Here is a 20685-nt window from a genome sequence, read left to right on the forward strand (position 1 = left end):
TGAACTTTTGGAGATTAGTTGATCCAAGAGAATCAATGACTTTATCAATATACGTGTGTATAAAGCTTATGAAAAATAACTAAGTTTAGCATGGTAGAGGTTTACGTTGGGACTAATGATATAGCATAATTGAATACAATATCATTTTCGCAAATAGCCCATAAATTGGTCAAATAGTAGTTGCAACGTTATCGTTTGACTCTATCGGATTTGGATATGTTTTTACTCGAAGTATAATAATTTTTTTATGTCAATGCAAGCTGCGAGATAGAGGCATGAGAAAGAGAGAGAGAGAGAGAGAGAGAGAGAGAGAGAGAGAGAGAGAGAGAGAGAGAGAGAGTGAGAAACAATGAGGAAGATGTGAGTCTAAAATAGAGAAGATTGGAGCTAGGTTTTTACTTTGCGTAGTAAATATAGATATGTTAGGTAATTAAATAAGAATCTCCTAATAGTGATAATTAGGTTTATTTTTTTACATATTGTATAGTTAAAAAAGAAACTATTTAGATTCGCATCGAGAAGTCAAGCTTAGGGGAGAAGGCAGTAAATCACTCCCTATCAAAGGCGAATCTATTTTTGTGTTCGAACTCGAGACCTCTAATTAAGAATGACGAGATACTTATCACCACCTTATAACCTTTGGCGGTATTCAGCTGATATCTTATGGAAATTGATGTAGCTTCATATACAAAATAATCCCATATAAGATTGGAATAAGTAATTGAGTCAAATAAAACTCTCATTCCTTGTTATAACAAAGACTCCATTAGATTGCCAGTTCAACATTTGACTATTTTAAGTAAAATAAAAAATAAAAAATATGAATCACCATATCATTAATTATCATATACGAAATAAGCTAATAGTGTATATGCGTGCTACCACGGTACCACCTACCAATCCATCCAAAATCCCATTAAAACATGCGCTTTAGATAACGCAAAATACTAATATACGATTAGAAGAAGAATTGAGTCACTTACATCTCATTCCTTACAATAATAGTACAATGAAAATACTATTGCCTTGTTAGTTAAATTGAGCATGACATGAGCTAGGTTGTAATTGAAAATCATTATCTCATTTGAAATATTATTATTCAAATAAACCTTTTTAACTTCAAGTTGTCTACCAAATAAGAATAATTTTATCCCTGATAAGTTAATTTGTGAATGTGACATAGTTCATGATCATGACAAAGAATGGTGACTTATTGTAAAATGCAATGTTGGGTGTTCAACATTGCTTTGCCTGGACTTTAGGTGAAAAGGAACTTACGAGAGCAGGGAATTGCGCAAAAAAAAAGAGATATGCTCACATTGAGTAAAGAAATAAAAGTGAAGAATCCCCTACTGATGTAAAGTCCTTGTATGTTGTGCTTAAAGAAATGTGAACTAGGTGTTATTTTGAATTGGAACTTTGGGGGAAATTGTAATTGTAAAAGGTGTAGGTCACGCATGAAGTTGTAGGTATTAAAGTTGCTTAGAGAGGTGAAGATACTCATATACAGATTATATCTAACCTGTCCCATAGCCTACGTTACGACCAAATGCAAAGTCCTACATGATCTAGATGAGATTGTTCATACATTAGTGGAGAGTTACATGATAGCCAAACTTATAGTACTCTTGAAGGCATGATTCACTTCTTTGTGAGGGCGAGTGATTGTTGTGTATTGCCCTAGGCTATTATTTGCAATTGGTGTGTGAATGTGCATTGTCTTTTTCTTGTGAGGTGTATTAAGGATTTGGCGCCAATTTGACCACAACACTAGTGGGATGTCATGACCGGGGTTAAGGTTGAATGTGATGACATGATGGTATCTAGTTGATTATGGCTGGCCATTTGACTAAGGTGGTTGTAGTGTTAGGAGCAATTTAGTTTTAGATTTGCCCGGGACGAGTAAAAGCTAAGTGTGGGGGTGTTTGATAAGCTTAAAGTTACTTAATATTTATGCCCGCTTTGTATCTTTGATTTGGTTGATTTGATAGAGATTTAGTCTGATTTTGATATAATATGTTGCCTTTCAGTACAAGTGGTGCAAAGGGGATCAATGGACGAATAGTGCACGAAGTGGGAGGACAACAAGTTGAGAAATGAGGAAATTCTCATGAGCCGCCGCACACGAGCAACCCCAAATGCGCAAGTACCACAGAAGTCTGCCAGATGTTCGCGGCCATGAGCGCGGTCATACTCCCAGGTGCGCGGCCCCGCACGTCCGTATCCGAAAATTCTAGTCAGGCCTATTTTTGTAAATTTTGAGGCATCCTTTTGACCTATATGGAGCCTAGCTCATCCCAAAATGAGGTATCTCAGATTTTGGAGCAGCTTTTGGAGAGAAGAAGGCATGGAAACAACATAGACTTTGAATACTTCATTTGAATCATTCAATACGAAAGTTTGTTTGATTTTGGGGATTGTAATATTTTCTTGTTCTCTTAATACTCTTCCGATGAACAACTTCTCAACTATAGAGTAATCTTTCTTACGGTTATTGACGGATATTGCGTTTTGACTATTGTTTTGGGTTTGCTTTTCTGTTAGTTGTCTAAATTCGTTGAACGAGTTTCTATTTGAACTGCAAGGTTAATTGTGGTAACTTTATCGAAAGAGAAATGTTGCTGCAATTCGCATTGTGTTATCTTGTTTGGGTTTGATTTCTCGACTCTCATAGGTAGTCGAAAGAGCATGTAGAGTTATCAATTGACCCAATTTAGAAGAATAGTCGAGAGACGTTCTTCGTAAGATCATTCATTCAACGTATTATTGCATATTTTCACAACATATATAATTATTTATGTAGTGAACTCTAATTCATTCGGAAGAAGAATTTGAATCCTTAAGATAGCCTAATCATTTGTTGAAATCGAAAGAGTCAATAAAAGTTAAGAATGGACATATCACATAGTTGCACATAATAATAGTTGATCACATATCTTGTCAAAACCATTATTTTTCGCTTTGATATTCAATCGTTGCTTCTGAGTCACTCAATTTCTATTATTATTCACAATCGATAATCTTAGTTTTTATTCTTAGTTCGGTAATAACTCAAAATCAACGGTTTATTTTTCTGAATAGTGTTAAGCTGAAGATTTATTCGAACATTATTTAAACTAATCACTGTGAAGACGATTTAATACTATACTATATTTAACTAGCGAGCCTAAGTTTTATACACCGGGTTTGAGCTCGTCAAATACCACCTACCAATCCATCCAAAATCCCATTAAAATGGGCGCTTTAGATAATGCAAAATACTAATATACGATTAGAAGAAGAATTTAGTCACTTACATCTCATTCCTTACAACAATAGTACAATGAAAATACTATTGCCTAGTCGGTTAAATTGAGCATGACATGAGCTAGGTTGTAACTGAAAATTATTATTTCATTTGAAATATTATTCAAATAAACCTTTTTAACTTCAAGTTGTAATAATTTTATCCCTAATAAGTTAATTTGTGATTGTGACATAGTTCATGATCATGACAAAGAATGATGGACTTTAGGTGAAAAAGAACTTACTAAGCTTGTTCGGCCTTTTTCAAAATTCAGATATATTGGGCTTCGTTCAGCTACTTCTGTGGGCTTTCAAATTTTCTCAATGAGTTAACGGAAATTAACGGCAAGTTGAAGTAATACGAATAAATTCAACGGTCCCCACGGGACACGTCTTCCAAGTTTCTTCAAATTACCTAACTACCCTCTATCACAAAATATTCGAACCAACGTTCATAAAATCTAACGTTCAGAATTCAAAACCAACGGCTCAGATCCTTCGTTTCTTTGTAAACCCTGCTCCCACAACTTGGTCCTTTTCGTAAATAAACCTACTTCAAAATTAACGCATCTATTTTAATCAACAAATAAATTGTCTAAAAATATCCAATTTCTCTCTCACACGCATCGAGGTCCTGATCTTCGTTTTTTCAAATCATACCAAACCCAAAACGAAGCTCACAAGAAAACTTTCTATAAACCCTAATACTCCTTCCAAATTACCCCAAATTTTCGATTTTAATTACAAAAATACCTCAATTCTTTTGCTCTTCAGTTGATCCAGTTATAGGCATTTTTGAATTGATTTCTCTGTTCGGAAAATGATCGTTAGAAAGTACGGCCGGCGGAGTAGAAGCATGTCCCGGAACTACTCTGATTCAGGCTTAAACGGTGATGTTTCAGAAGAAGGTTCTCAAGATATTTACAGTTTTGGGTTTCCATCTCAAGACTCGGTTCACTTGAATAATTCAGATCCATACGCATATGATGCCGCCGGCTCATCTCAGGAATTGACGATTTTGCCCTCAAGAAAGGAAGATAGGGATGAGGATTTTTGGAATCCCAAGAAGGTAAAAAAGGTGTTTGATTGGGAGCCTTATAGTTTGAATTCATCTCAAGAATCCGACGAATTGGGGCAGAATGGTAGTTTGGGGAAATTTGATGGGGGTTTACTAGAACCGAAGAAGTTGAAGGGTAAGGAAAATGGGATTTTACAGAAGAAGAAGAAGAAGGTGAAATCTAAGGAGCTGGGATTGCCATCGCTGGGCCCCACAGCGACATTAATGGAGACACAAGAGTGTGGTGAGATGATGGAACATATGGATGAGGTGAATTTCGCTTTGGATGGTTTAAGGAAAGGGCAGCCTGTGAGGATCAGAAGGGCCAGTTTATTGTCATTGCTTTCTATATGTGGAACAGCTCAGCAGCGTCGCCTGTTACGCGCTCACGGGTATAAGAAATTTGGCTTTTAAACACAGTTTAGAATTTAGATTAGTATGAATCTTGATTGATTTCTTTGATAGACATAAATCTTGTCTTTCTTGAATAACTCAGTTATCACAGTGTTTGTTAATGGTAATTTGTGTATACAATTATAGGAGATAAATATATAAACATTCCCAGATAGAGAGAATTTTGATAGCTGACGTACAAAAAAATTGTACAAATTATCTTCAAGTTTTGTACAAATTGTTTGAGTTTGGAAAAAAATAGGGATGGTACTAAAGCAGGGGATGCTTGGTAGAGGAATATTTCAGTTTTTCCAGATGTATTGAGCAAGGCTCAATTATCTTCCAGTTTAATGTTTTGACCTCTGCTATCACATCATTCCTAACTCCAAAACTAATAATGAGCTTGGGTTCACTGATGAAGCTTTTCCATTTATAATTGGCTGAATGGTCCTAGTGTGATAGTGTTACATATGAATTTTTTTCTCAGTAATTGCTAGGGCTACATGTTGATGGATCCTTCAAGGAGGCTTCTTTATCTTATTCTTTGGAAATATGGTTCACCTTTAGAATGCGTTTTCCATTTGATTCGATATTCTAGTATGTAAATTTTCAAGACTGGAAGTACGTGAAGAATAATAGATGAGATAAATAATACCTTAGATCCTAATGGTAGTCATTGGTAACTCATGTGGGGATGACTTCTATTTTGAAATAATTAGACATTCCTCAGGTCTAGATTTCTGATAATCACAATTACTATGACTCTTATTGAAGATGTATATGATCTATCAGCTTAGATCCTAAACATGTAGCATTTTCCTTGAATTTAGTGGTCTGATTATTGATATTTATCCCTTTTTGCCCATTGGTATAACTGCCAAGTTTTTGATGTCAGGATGGCAAAAACAATTATTGATGCTGTTTTGGGACTCAGCTTTGATGACTCCCCTAGCAACCTTGCCGCAGCAGCTCTATTCTACATTTTGACCAGTGATGTAAGTTTCTTCGTCTCTAGCGGTATAGCCCTTTTATTTGGACAGAAGAACTAGGTTCTTGCATATTCTTCATGATTTGTCAAATAGGAAAAGGTTTTTTCTCCACTCTAGTTGGAACAGGGTGAGACAACCCAATTAAGGAAGGGCACAGGCATGTACTGACTCATTAAACTTGAAAAATTGGACAATTATGTATTGGTACTTTTGAAGTCCTTATTCTGTCTGTTAGCTGCCTAGTTGATGAGTAACTTTGGCATAATGTATGATTGGAAATAATCTCTTCTCAATTGATTTCAAGGCATCAGTATTTCTTTCCTTTCTCTCTTTTGGTGGATAACAATTTACAAATAAGCATACTGTGGATGCCCCTTCATCAATATATTATGTTCTGACTGTTTTAAAGTTTCTCCCTAAAAGTTAACATTCCTTATAAGTTGTATCTGTATGCTAAAATTACTCTTTGGTAAATTATTCAGTTACAGATATTGTTTATATTTGCAATTTTTTATTAATAGTTTAATACATGCTCATTTTATTGTATTATCATCCATATAAGTTATCTGAGAACTTCTCCCTTCCTTCTGTTTTTGATCTTCCAAATTTTTTCCAGGGAGGAGACGACCGTCTTCTTGATTCACCCAGCTGCATTCGCTTTCTTATAAAATTGTTAAAACCGGTTGGCGCTCCTGCTCCGATAGCAAAGGCTCCAACTATTGGGAGCAAGCTTTTAGCAATGCGCTTAGATGCTGATGTTTCTCAAGATTGTGTAAAAGGGCTAGATTCTACTTCCTCTTCAATAATCTGCAAGGTGCAGGAAGTTCTTGTTTCTTGCAAGGAAATAAAGCCAAATGATGGACATGACAGACCAGAGTTAAACCCAAAATGGATTAGTCTACTGACAATGGCAAAAGCTTGCTTGTCTACTATCTCCATTGAAGGTTTGGTTGGCACTTAATTGGTCCTTTAAGGGATATTATTACTTTGTTCGATCTGTCTTTTCTTCTTTCTGCGCAGTAAATGTCAAGGCTATTTAATATATATTTGTCCTTTAGGATGGGTGGGTTGGTTGCTATTTTGCTATAAGCATCGAAAGTTAATCTGGGTATCTTGTGTTTCCTTAACTTTGTGAGATTGCATTTTGGTTGCTACCTGTGTCTCCTACTAAGAGGTAAAAAGACAGAAAGTAGAAGAGCTAAGTAGTTCTGTGCTTTGCTTTTATATATGTTTACGGCTTATAATATGCTTTCCTAGTAACTTTTTTTAATCTGCATTTGTCTTAATTAGTTGATGTTGCTTTTAGATGTTTGTGTTTTCAAAACTTGAGATCTGACTCTTTTTCTATATCTGGAAATTCTATCATATGACGTTCTAGAATTTTTTAGTGATCAGACCCATGTTTTTTGCCAGTCTTACCTTTAGTGTGGCTTACAATTGCATCATTTTGAAGAATCATATGGATACTCGGGCTAACTTGACAGTGATTGATCTGTATTTCATCCATTTTCCGCATCGTATAACATAATTTTCATTTTCCTATTTCTGTCAAAATTCACTCAGATACTTCTGGCACTGTGCGGAGAAGTGGGGGCAACTTCAAAGAAAAGCTGAGAGAGCTTGGAGGACTTGATGCGGTCTTTGAGGTGGCAAGGAGTTGTCATTCTGTTTTGGAGGTGTGAGCCTGTGTGTTATTTTCTGTGTTGTTACCAGAGACGTGTCTCATAAATTTGTGACATATGAGAGCCAACAACGTGCTCTGTATTCCTCTTGTAGTTAAGCTCTGAGTTAGCGCTGACATGACCATGTTGGATTGGAAGAACATGATGACTTCTATTCCCCTATCACCCCCTTCCTACCCTTTGCTTTTATCCAGTTATAGCATGAACATATGCACATGTGATAGAAAATTTATATGGATTTTGGTATTTATCTAGATCTTTGGTGTATGTGTGCAATCTGTGTAGGACTTTGATGTTATTTGAGTTATTCTTCTTTACTCATTGTTGTTATCAATAAGTGGATGTATAGAAAGATGTTTTGATGCTTGCTGTTAGATTTAGGTGACAATGGACAGTGAGTTTTATGCTTAACAGGATTGTTTTCTTTTTTTGATATGTCAACTATGTGAAGCAGCTGCCATGACAATACTTTCTCTGCAGGGATGGTCAGAGCTAAGCTTGCAGTCCTTGTCAGATTCTAAAGATTATGCTGCCCTAGAAAGTCTGGTGCTACTTTTAAAATGTTTGAAAATCATGGAAAACGCGACCTTTCTTAGTATGGACAATCAGGTAATTTCAATTCCAACTTTACTTTTTAGTAGACTTCCTTTCAGAATCCTTGAAGTCTTGGATGTTCAGTTCTGTATCGGTTCTGTTTCAGAATCACTTGCTTCAAATGAAAGGAAAATTAGATGGTCTGAACTCCCCAAGGTCTTTCACAAAGCTAATCTTAAGCGTGATCAAGATTCTCTCAGGTACTATTGCCTCTTATATTTTCATATAAAAAAATTATTGCCTCTTATGTTTTTCGTTTTCCTTTAGTCCATTTGCTATTTTTTCTTTTGTCCCTTGGCTTTATGATGCTTCCTGACTGTTAACTTGTTTTGAAATTAGGTGCTTTCCTGCATAGAACTTCTTTGGACAGTTCTAACTATGGAAAAGTCTGTAACCTTTCAGCTGGAACTGCTCATGCTTCAGAATTACGTTCACTATCAGACAAGAAAGGTAAGCTGTTATTCTTTTCTTTCTGGCAAAAGGGCATTGGAGTGTGCCTAGACTGCACATTGATGGTATCATCTTCTTCCTCTGTTTAAAGACGGGGTAAGAAGTTGAAACTACTTGACAATAACAAGGCAGTTTCTTTTTCTTTTTTTATCCGTAAAAGAATTTGAGGAGGTAAGATTCTGTTTTTTTTTTTTTTTTTTTGTGGGGGGGGGGGGGGGGGGAGGATATGGTTTAATGGAATTCCACTTTTCCCTGGATAAACTTGTTTTAATATTGATATAGCATTGCATGTGGATCACTTGTGCTGATTGTAGCACACATGGTCAAGAAGAAGGTCATAGGTGCTGCTCTCAGAAGCCCAAAGTTCTAGTAACACAGAAATATCATCTCCTCTTTCTCTGGATTCTCACCCATGTATGTGGTGTGTTAAATTATAATGCAAGAGATTACTAAAATAGGAGTTTGTTAGGGTTTGTGGTTTGATGGCTCACTTTGTGGTGCTTGTTTTGTTATTCTTAATTGGATTTTTGATAGTTTAAAGATGCGCCTTTATTCGAGATGTCTCCACAGTGAAAGGCAATTGAAGTTTATCTGGAGGATACCGGAAAAAGATATTGAAGTAGGGCAGCTTTGGTATTTCTTGTTTGTCCCCAATATTTCTTAATGCCAAACATGAAATATGACCTCCCATACTGTTCACAGAAAGCGCTGAAATGCTAACAGTAAGCATATCAATTCAACACAGCTTTTTAACTTTTGAATTTGTCAACTTTCAAATAGCAATTTAGTGCTAGAGTTTGGCATTTTTGGCGAGGAATAGCTTGATTAAATAGTGAGTGGCCCTGTGCTGCATGGCCAGGAAAGTTTTCTCTTCAGAATGAAGGGGTCCCATAAAAGTCTTTCGTTGGGTAAAATATAAGCAAAGTCCAATTTGAAGTCTAGACTTGTTGGAAGAGCTATCAATCAAACAGACAATTCCTCTCTGATTTCTTTGTTAGTCAATGAAACTATAATTAGCTTCAGATGTTGAATAATTTCGCTTTTGAACTTGTAGATGGAAATTGTCAGATTTTGTGCATTGATTCTTCTACGACGTGCTATACAAGTGAAGGTTCCTGTTCTCAGAAGAACTTAAGTAGTGAAATTCACACCGATCAAATTGGTTCATCCACGTCCAATTTAGAGTCTGCTAGTACTTCCACCAGTGATTCTTGGCAGCTTAAATTGAGGATTGAATCTTCCAAGACTGGGTCATGTAGTGGAACCTCTGGGGACTTCAGTTTTGGGGTCAAGAAGAATTCATCAAGAGTGAGTTTTTCGATTGGTGATAGTCAAAGAAGTAATGGAGAGAAGAGACTTGAGCTTATGGAAGAGAGTCAAGATCCTTTTGCATTTGATGATGAGTTTGAACCTTCACGATGGGATTTACTGTCTAAGCCAAAGGCGCTTCAAGCTCGAAGTAGTCAGACATCGTTTCTTGGACGCGATGATGAATACCAATCTCTCACTGTGCTAAGCCAGCCAGAGTCAAGTAGCCAGGAGAACAAACAAGAGTCAAGTAGCAAGGAGAACAATCAATCTGATCAGGCCTCTTGTTCTTCTACAGATGAGGAAATGTCGACCCTTCTGGCAGATTGCCTTCTCACATCTGTAAAAGTAATTTGCTTCACTTCAATGTTAGAAATTTATGTATGCTATTTTGAAGCAAGGAAGGTCTTTCCTTTTTCCTCCATTCAGTATGGTTCTTTCATATGTTAATTATGAAGACACGTTACTTTATGTTGGAATGATTTATCACTCTACAGGTCAAATGTTTGTTGGAGAACCTTGGAGTCTTTAATTGTTCTTCATTTTGTTTTCAGGATTGCTTTAATATACTCAAACTTGCACAATTTCTTGACATATGCGAGTCTTTTAATGACAGGTTCTGATGAACTTGACAAATGACAACCCTATGGGCTGTCAGCAAATTGCTGCCAGTGGTGGGCTGGAAGCTTTGTCTGCTTTGATTGCCAGCCATTTCCCGTCCTTCAGCTTGCATATGGATTCTAATGGGTCACCAAAATCAGGTGTGCTATCTGATAGTGAAGGTCATCTCAATGATCAAGAGCTAGATTTTCTGGTTGCTATTTTGGGTTTGCTTGTCAATTTGGTGGAGAAGAATGGCTGCAACAGGTAAATATTTTCTTTTGATTTGTGCTTTAAGTTGTTAACCCTGTATTTTTGATGAAATAAGTTGCTTCATTGCAAGCATCAAGAAGATGCAAAGTTACAAGAAGGATCAATGTTAGCTCCATTACAATATAACAAAAACCCGCCCAGGGAGCTAGCCCTGTAGGCTTTACATAATCAGCTTTTGCGGCTATTTGTTTACTCATCACTGTATTTTGGGTGGCTCTCCATGCATTTATTGAACATTGAGAAATTGGCTGCCATCTTTGCAGTTGTTTGTAGTTTGTTCTTGAATATTGATGCTTGCATATCTTTACTTATTTGGTACATCCCTGATAGAATTCTTCTCGTGATGTGGATCATTAAATTCTGGGCGACTGTTTTTTTCTTGTTATGTGGATTATCAAAATTTTAGGTGTAATATTTCACAAATTCCTTAAAATTAGAAAGCGCACGATTCTATTAGTCAGAAAAGCTGCTAACAGGGTGTTCCTCTTTCCTAGTATGCAGAAAATCTCGTTGATCTCAATTTCCCGGCTGAATGTATATAACAATAGTTTTAGAAGGTCTGAATATACTGTCCTTCTGAAGGAAAAATGGTTTCCATCTCTTAGAAAATTACTAGGAATATTCCACGTAACAGGTAATCTGTGCGTCCCAGTTTTAACTGTTTCCTATTGAGTGGAGATCTTGTGGTAAATCTTGCTGCATATAAATATTACTGGACCCTATACTAGAGTCTAAATCAGGTCTTTGGGTTTTAAACTTCTTTTCATATAAAAGTGGTTCCTACTCCCACTTTATATTGTTGATGCCATTATAAAAAATATTTAATGGTGTGAGGAGACAGTGTAATAGGAACATGGATTTGTATGGTTAATTTAAAGTATGTCCACTTTTTATCAGTGTGTAGAGGCTGTGTAGAAACAATTATTATGGGATCAACACTCTAAAACAAACAATTTTCCTTTTTTTTTGTGTGTGGAAAAGCTGCTGTTTTCTTTTCGGGGAAACAATGTTTTTCTCCATATAAAGTTTTTCCAACACAAAAACGAAATACTAGATGTATACAAACATTGTTTTTCAAAAAAAAAAAAGAACCTAATGAAAATTAACCGTTTTCTAATCCAAGCGGTACTTAGTGGTAGGTGTCTGGGGTTGTTGAGCCTACTACATAGTGGGTAGATATATTCTCTTGGTAAGTGGGATTAATAATGGGTTTGGCCTTAATATCCTTCTCTTCTTAACGTTGAGTAGCTCAGTATTAAGTAATTGAAAGAATATCTCAATGCTTAACTTTACAACTGTGTACCTGGTGTAACTTTATTCCCTATCTCACGCCTTTCGGCATAACTTAACTTTACCTTTGATCTAACTTAGTTTCTTTAGTTCATGCCTTTCAGTTTTCGTATATAATATACGTTTGTTGAGATTATAGCAGTGGACGTTTATCTGGTATAATTGTTAAATACAGGCTTGCACATTTTGGCTTAGAAATTAAGTACATGATTCCACATGAATTTTGAGATGCAATATTGTAAAAATATGGATAACAATCTTTGAGCATAGTGTGCAATTTAATTGATTAAGTGGTTATGCAAACATAGATGCACCTATGAAGAATTGCACCTTATATATTTAAGACAGCTGACATCTTTTAAATTTCCTTTTGGTTATAAGCTTGTGTAATAATGGCTTAAATATTATGGAACCTATTTTGTTCTATTAAGGACACTGAAATCTAGAAACAGGTGATATTTCCTCAGCATGACTAGTATCTCATCTGTTAGCTATCCCAGCAGATCATGCAACATAATCTGCTGATTGAGACATGTGTCTTTGCTGAACTCTCATCTCCGTGATAATTCCTCGTTAATTTTTGAAATTCCTTATACAAAGAAAAAATTAAAAAGAAAGGAAGAACGCCATGTATTCATTGATTCGATCATTTAACATTCTGCCATTAATGGTAGTTTGCTCATATCGCAACATAATCTGCTGATTGAGGCATGTGTCTTTGCTGAACTCTCATCTCCGTGATAATTCCTCGTTAATTTTTGAAATTCCTTATACAAAGAAAAATTTAAAAAGAATGGAAGAATGCCCTGTATTCATTAATTCGATCATTTAACATTCTGCCATTTAATGGTAGTTTGCTCATATCGCTTTACCAGATCTCTTAGAATGACATACTGGTATGTTGTCATGCAAGTCTCAGATTTCAGTTGTTGATGATAGAGCACCTGATAAAACATTTGCACTTCTTAAACCAAGCCTTTTGCTAATGGCAGGTCGAGACTTGCAGCTGCTAGTGTTTCATTGCCTGTATCAGAAGGTTTGTTTGAGGGGGAGAGCCAGACAGATGTTATCCCTCTGCTATGTGCAATCTTTCTGGCAAATCAAGGGGCTGGAGAGGCTGCTGAGGAAGGAAAAAGTTTGCAATGGGTAGGGAGATTGCTTTATCCAAATTTATTCTTTTCTGGCAATACCTGGAGTGCTTGTTACTGAGAAAGGAGTATTGCATAGCTATTTTTTATGTTGTTTGGTTCTGATTCTGGAATTATGGGGTTATTTCATTTTGTGCAGTTGTTTATTCTCCATGTGATTCACAGAGAAGTCAGTCGCCTAGCAGTGAAACTAGAGTGCAGACTCAAAAGATGATTCCATGAGCATGCTTTTATCAAATTCTAACCAATCACGCCTGTTTGCTGAAACATAACTTTTTGTTTATCCTTTAAAAGTACGGATAGAGTATTACATGTGCACATGTTATCATGGGAAAAAAATAATGGAGAGCTTGGTCTCCGAGTTGCTCTAGTGTGCTTAAGCTTTGCACATATTTCCATTTCGATAATGAAATAGGATGTTTACAATGTATTCTTTCTAATTTTAAGAACTCATTTTCTCTCTTACTAAGTAGCTCAACTACTCCTTTATAATTCAAGCTAGGTATAATTTGGTCAACACAAATGAAATCATTATTATTTTTGCATTGTTATTTCAAGGTCTAAAATGCGCATCTGACCTGGCGGTAAATAAATAGGATGCTGTTAAAAAGTTTAGTTCTATGTCTGGAGTGTTAAGTTACTTATCCACACTATATATTCTTTCTAAAAACCTACCCTTCAGGTTGTATGTATGTTCTAATTCTATATTCTGCGAATTGAATAAGGATACTGAATGTTCATTAATTTTGCGTTTTCCAACTTATCACAAAAATAATTTCTCCATTTTCTAAATCTGCTTAGTGATGCCAGCTTTGATTGTCAAATTCAACTTGCTGATCATATTGCAAGATTTTTGGCTTCGTGAGCTCTAATGGGACTAAGAGTTTGGCTACTTGTGGGGATATGAAATCCACTTGGGGTGGGGTAGGGGCAAGAGAGAACTAAAAGATTGGGGAGGGGGGGCGAGAGAAAGGTACTAAAAGATAGTGGAGGTTATTGAGTCTTTCAGTTGATTGAGCATGAAAGCAAGGTTAAACTAGCCTTATCATATACTAACCAGTGCTAGATTTTTTTTTGCTCGACTATGTTGCTACGAAATTGAATGCGGTTGTCTTGTACAGGATGATGAAGATGCTGTATTACAGGGAGAGAAAGAAGCTGAAAAAATGATTATAGAAGCTTATTCAGCTCTCCTTCTTGCCTTTCTTTCAACTGACAGGTTAGTTAAGTCTTTTGGAATTAGTTTTTAATCTGTTATCTCTTATTTAAATGCTCTCTTATGTTTAAATATCTTTATTTGGATCAGCAAGAGCATACGACAGGCAATTGCTGGTTATTTACCAGATCATAATTTGTCCATTCTTGTGCCTGTGCTGGAGAGATTTGTGGTATGTGATCTTGTCCAGTTCTTTGAGTTGATAAAGAATGGTAGTAAAAATTGTAAAATTCTTCCCAACTTTTAAACAGGGATACTCAATTTCAAATAACTAACCACTTCTAACATAGTTATCTAACTTATTGCCACAAGAAAGTGGAACATTGTTTCCTACCGATTTTGTATGTATGTGTTAATAGAGTTCTTATCTTAGTTGTATTGTTTATCCAGGAATTTCACATGACGCTGAACATGATTTCACCGGAGACTCACTCAACAGTGCTTGAAGTTATAGAATCTTGTAGGGTTCGGTGAGAGCAAAGGAACTTCGACGTTTTCTTTTCCTTCTGCACCTTGTCCTCAATATGAGAAAGAAGATGGTACCAATGAGACTTTGTACATCCTACCTACCCTTCTCTGCAGCATTCATTATTACATGACTGGCATCTGTTGGTGCATTGCAAATCCTATCTTTGGTTTTGTGAGTCATGGGGGCTTTTGTTTGACTATGATTTTTCTAAAGTTTAGGGGACATTTTTTTTTTCTATTTTCCAGCCGATTGTCACCACTTGTGAGGGCTGAGATGCTTGTACATGAAGAACAATTATGAATGTGAAACACAGAATGTAATTTGTAGTAATTTTCTAGTGATGGTTTCTCTATCTGGTGATTTGTTATTTCACTGTATCTTTTCCTGTTGTATTAGTTAAGTGTGGAGACTTCCATATATTTCTTGATGAGAATCGTTATTACGGGTAAGCTTATAGTAAGCAGCATTTCACAAAAAATCATCTCGAAGTTGTAATTTTATCTTGTAAAATATGATTCTTCTGATAAAAATTTGGCTTGTGGTTTGTCTATTTGAACGTTGTGTGTTTGGCACTGTTAAAAAGTTTTCAATGAAAACACGTTTTTTTTGGTTGGTTGTCTAGGAAGCTTTTTCTTCAATTTTTTTTTAAAGGGTTCTCTAAAAAGTTGTTGAGATGGGTTATTAGTACCGCACTGTTTCTTCTTCTCTCCTTTTATTTTGTTATTTTTTCTTGATTGATTGGACTGCGTGCTAATTTACGAGGACTCGGTTATAACATGAACTACTAAGAAATCTTAACGAGTATAATTTGCGGCAGGGTAACAGTCATTTGATTAATATGAATTTGGCACAAGCCTCTGGAGAAAAGGAAAAAAAACAGTAATAATTTCTTAATTTTGCTGCTTTATCATGTTGGTTTCACAGTGAAATGAAATTCCTTTAATGTTGTAATCTTTCCACATGACAATTTATATTGGCACTTCTCTTACAAAATAATAGCGGCGGGCACTCAACTTTCGTGATATAACAGAACACGAAAAAGATGGAATATGGATTACATAACATGGTACTTTCCTCTTTCATATTCCAATTCTATACCAAATTATCGCTGACGTGCACGAAGCACCAGTCTTAATATAAAAAACCATCTGATTTTTTTCTTTGAATACAAGAAAACAACACACAACTCTCATGTGCGTTGGTGGAACAACCAATCCAGGTTATACATTATTCATTCATTTTGAGCTTCACCAGGAGAGTATACTGGACATACTTATATATTGCGACAATTTAACAAGTTACTTACACTAGATACTGTTTCGTATTCAAGATGCTTAATAGAAATTGCAGCAAATATTATATGTAGATCACAACTAGGACTTGATTAACACTTTTAAGTAAAGGGAACAACAACAACGCCTCAATCCCAAGCAAGTTGGGGTCGGCTATATGAGATAGAACAACCAAAGTGTTAAAGTGCTTGCGAACAAAGCCTTACTGAGGCTTACTATTCTTAGTAAGGAAGTTGAGCACGACTTGATTAACCTCGTCAGGTAGTTGTTCTTGAACAAAATGGTTTCCTTCTGGCAAAGAGGCCGTCTCCAGATTAGGAACTAAAGTTTTAAGTTCTCCACTAATGTAGTCTTCAATACCTGGAAATTTGAGGACATAATCCTTCTTCCCCTCAATAAACAGCGCAGGAACATGAACTGTTGGATCTGTAACATCTATTTGTTCATGCAGTGACCTATTGCATCATGAAATTCATAAACAACCAAAATAAAAACGAGTAAAATAATATATCAGGTTACTTTTTCTTTGTCAACTTGCACACACCTTGGCATCACAAGGTACATTTAACAGTCCAGGTACATGCTAACTCTTTTTTTTTTTTTTTTTTTTTTTTTTTTGTAAAAAAAATTATATATAATGGTAAGGGAAGGGGAAATGAGGGAAGGATTATAGGTTTTAAATCGAACCCCTCACTGACAAGGTGAAAGTTTATGTAGCCAACCAACTCAGCTACAAAGATTCCCCAAATGTGTTAAAGGTCTTTCATTTGATTTATCGATTTCTTGTTTTTTTTCTTTTTACCCCTCCCTAGGAGCTCTGCCACTTTTGCTCCCTTGATGATTAGAAGCCATAACCCGAGTATGGATGTGGAGGGTGCTTACCACTTGAACAAAACTCTTAGAACTTGCTTGTAGTACTTTATTATTTCCTAAGTCAGCCTCCCCTTGTAGAGGGGCAGGCCCATTATGAACCAAGTTCTAACCGTGCACCATTGGCTCTTGGGGATTTTTCAGTTATAAGAAAAAAGCCTGCCTCTCCCGACCAAGGCCATGAATGACTATAACGATTGTTGGTTTGATGTATGTGTGTGAGAGAAGTGAAAGTAGACTTTCCAGTAATAAAAAATGTAGATGTTTGTGATACCTATAGGGAACCTGCAATGCAGTTCTGAATCCAGAATTCTCATACAAAGCTCCATATGCAGCCAAGTCTTCCTCAGAAAACCAAGGGGGTAGAGGGGTTGAAGGTTGCACAATGTCCATGATTTCCTGATTTTCATTTGCTATTGGTACTTGACTTCTGGAGAAAAGAATGTATACATTCCTCACTACTGTTTTAGCATCGAGGCGACCAAAATCAGCCTCAGCTCTCCCAGGCTCCTGGAAAGAATTAAGATATCTCTAAGCTTGAATTAGAGAACTATATATCATGAGGAAAGCAAATTAAATTAGAGATGGTAAAAAACGTACCCCCCATCTTGAAATATAGAAGCCTTCAGGGAGGTCTTCTTTAAACTTGAGAGGGTGTGGGGGCCAAAATGGCACTCCCATAACAATAAATCCAGAGACTCTCTCCTCATAGAGATTGACAAAACGGGAAATGACAATAGATCCAAAGTCTTTACCAATGAGAAAAGCCTACATTATTGAGCAAACACAGAGATGAGAAAAACACAATTATACCAATAGAGAGACAGAATACCAGAACTTGACTATGACTAGTTCTGTACAATCTTAAGATAATGTATTGAATCTTCATTAGATTCTAACACCTCCAACACTATTATGTCCAAGTAAAAGGGATCACTTGCTGTGTCTTTGATGCAAGTTTCATAGCAGAGTTGTCATTTTGCACTACTACTTTTGTCTTATCTAAGAAGTAAGAGCTAAAGTTGATGTCATGTTACCAGCAGGTCCCGGGTGTCACGGGTTCGAGCCGTGGAAACAGTCTCTTACATAAATGCACTGTAAGGCTGCGTACAATAGACACTCGTATCCGGCCCTTCCCGGATCCCGTGCATAGCATTAACTTAGTGAACCGTTTTGTGGATCCCTTATATTTCGTTTACAGCTTGGGTCAAACCACTTTATTCTTTTCAGGCTACAACACTAGTCCAAATTCCAACCCCAAAAAAAAAAAGAACACTTTTTCCTCAATTTAAGAAGATGAATATACCTTAGAGATGCCAAGAGCATCAAGAAGTGCAAGGGTGTCATTGGCAAAATCAAGAAAGGTGGTTTTCTCGGGTTCGGGTGGCTGATCCGACAACCCGTATCCTCTGAAATCGGGTGCAATAGCTCTGTAACCAGCTTTGGCCACAGCTATCATTTGGAACCTCCAAGTATACCATATTTCGGGAAATCCATGCAAGAACAACACAACTGGGGAATTCCCACTTCCAATTTCAGCTACATGAAGCTTTAGCCCGTTCACTTCAACATATTTATGCTCTATTTGTTCCATCTTTCTGACTGTTGAATTTCTCTTTTCCTCTTTCTCACTTTCTGTTTGAGTTTTTCCCCTTGGGAGTTGAGTGAAATGATGAAATACGTATGGGATTTTTATACTTCACGAATTCATGTGAAGGTCAAAGTAAGTCACTGTTTTCTAAAGTTTAAGTTACACCTTGTTTGGATGGCTAGTTATATATGTTTCACAATGTATAATATATTGTATTGTATTGTATTGTACTGTATTATTTTGATATATATAATCTTTGAGTATATTGTATTGATTGCTGTCGTTTTATGATGTCATGCACCCACAATATGAAAAATAAACTTGCACTATTATATAGAAAAAATAAGGTACGAGATAATATTATTATATAAAAAGGTAGGTTAAAGGATAAAATAATATTATTTAATAATAAAAAAGGACAAGATGAGAGAAAAAAATAAGGTAACGAAGCGACCACACCAAATTGATCGTTCTATAAAGTGACATTTCCGTCGTTACGTAACAACGAATTTAATGATACAATAAAATTATATTTAAGTAACAATCAAACCAAATATTATATTTAAAGTAACAATACGATACAATACAATGGTTAATAATCATCCAAACAAGCTTTTATATACACGGTAAGCCTAAAGAATGTGTTACACTCTCATATCATAATAGTACTAAACTACTAATTATGCATCATAGAAAATACAAAATATCTCTAGTCAAATTTGTTCCTTCATTGTGAATTTCTGACTCTTGCAAAGCAGAAAAGCATCTTTTAAATGTATTATAAATACAAATTATGCATCATACTGTATTACATACAAAAGTATTTCTAATCAATTTGTCCCATTAAAGTCTGGAGCAGGAGAGTGAATCTCGCTAAGCAGAAAAGCATCTTTGCCAAACCACTATCGACACTAGGAGTATATAATAATTCGTTGAAATTTTCCTGCTATGTGATAATTTATATCTGCCATTATTATTAGCTTGACTTCTAAGTATAAACATAAATCAGAGGAGTAATATATTATAATTAATATTCTTTCTTGGTATTATCTTACATTCCATTATCCTTTTTCTTGACTAACTGCCTGCTGGCCGAATTTTATTAGAGGTGAGTAAATAAGGGTGTGACACAGTATTCTAAAGATTTTTTAGAAACAAAAAGAAAAAACATATATAATAAAGTGCAGCTAAGTGCACTAAGCTCTTCCTATGCGCGGGGTTTAGGGAATGACCGGACCACAAGGGTCTATTGTACACAGTCTTACCCTCATTTCTATAAGAGGTTGTTTTCACGGCTCGAACCCGTGACCTCTTGGTCACATAGCGGCAACTTTATTAGTTACGCCAAGACTCCCCTCCAAAAAAAAAATAAAAATACTTATCATATCTGTCATCTTCTGTGAAGTCATGTCTCAAAAAAGATAAGGATATCATCAAAGAATCATAAGTTTAGTTGGTTACCTACATAACTTAGCAGGTTCCTTTTGTGAAAAAATACATATTAGTAGAATCCACATAACTAACTGGCTTATAATAAGTTACAAGAGCAAGTGTATTTTTAATTATCCTGTTTAAGACAAGTTCAAATGTACTTATATGCTAATAATCAGTTTATCTTTTGTTTTATATAAATAAAATCTACGTCTAGCCATCTGGGTGCCTACTTGTTTTGTTTGTAATGTAGTTATGCAATCAATTGGAAGCTATTGACACATAGACAACCAATAATATTGGTATAGAGCGCCTTATCAAAAAGAAAAAAGAAAAAAGAAAAGAGAAAAATAAAGAGAAGTTAACCAAAAAGGGTATGGAGATTAACAATAACACTCTGATTTTGGTGAATTTGCACATTAATTTTTCAATTTCTGAAAATTAAATTTGTACTATATATTTAAAAATTATATAAAATACTTTAAGTTATGATCTTCTATAACTAAAAAAGTTCTAAAAGTATCTGAGACAATCGTGCTCTAGAAAAAATTATTTAATTCTCCAAATAGGAATTACATCACATAAAATAGGATTTCGGGAGTAGTAATTCTTTTCAAATCTCAAGTTCCACAATTTCTATCATTTCTATTATCTTTTCCTCTGATATACCTACCTAATCAAGAATATAAAAATCTGTCTGATTTTAAAGGAAAGAAGACACAAAACCTTCATCTGTTTCATTTTCTC

At 35.6% G+C, this 20685-nt stretch overlaps 2 protein-coding genes across 2 annotated transcripts; one reads left to right on the forward strand and one right to left on the reverse strand.

The window, feature by feature from the left end:
* The first annotated feature begins 3892 nt into the window (after nt 1-3892).
* On the forward strand, nt 3893-15106 carry LOC104114322 (wings apart-like protein 2). The gene is made up of 13 exons (XM_009624739.4): nt 3893-4734; nt 5631-5730; nt 6341-6668; nt 7288-7400; nt 7887-8015; nt 8107-8200; nt 8340-8450; nt 9505-10106; nt 10375-10625; nt 12914-13067; nt 14191-14288; nt 14376-14457; nt 14676-15106. The coding sequence occupies exons 1-13, from the start codon at nt 4106-4108 to the stop codon at nt 14757-14759; spliced, it is 2775 nt and encodes a 924-aa protein (XP_009623034.1). The 5' UTR covers nt 3893-4105; the 3' UTR covers nt 14760-15106.
* Nucleotides 15107-16009: 903 nt separating this feature from the next.
* On the reverse strand, nt 16010-18617 carry LOC104114323 (uncharacterized). Its single transcript, XM_009624740.4, has 4 exons — nt 18223-18617; nt 17517-17684; nt 17191-17426; nt 16010-16501 (listed from the first exon to the last, which is right to left on the reverse strand). Exons 1-4 carry the CDS (start codon nt 18508-18510, stop codon nt 16249-16251), a joined length of 945 nt encoding a protein of 314 aa, XP_009623035.1. The 5' UTR covers nt 18511-18617; the 3' UTR covers nt 16010-16248.
* Nucleotides 18618-20685: the final 2068 nt, after the last annotated feature.

This window comes from Nicotiana tomentosiformis, chromosome 2 (assembly GCF_000390325.3).
Source record: "Nicotiana tomentosiformis chromosome 2, ASM39032v3, whole genome shotgun sequence".
Lineage (NCBI taxonomy): Eukaryota > Viridiplantae > Streptophyta > Magnoliopsida > Solanales > Solanaceae > Nicotiana > Nicotiana tomentosiformis.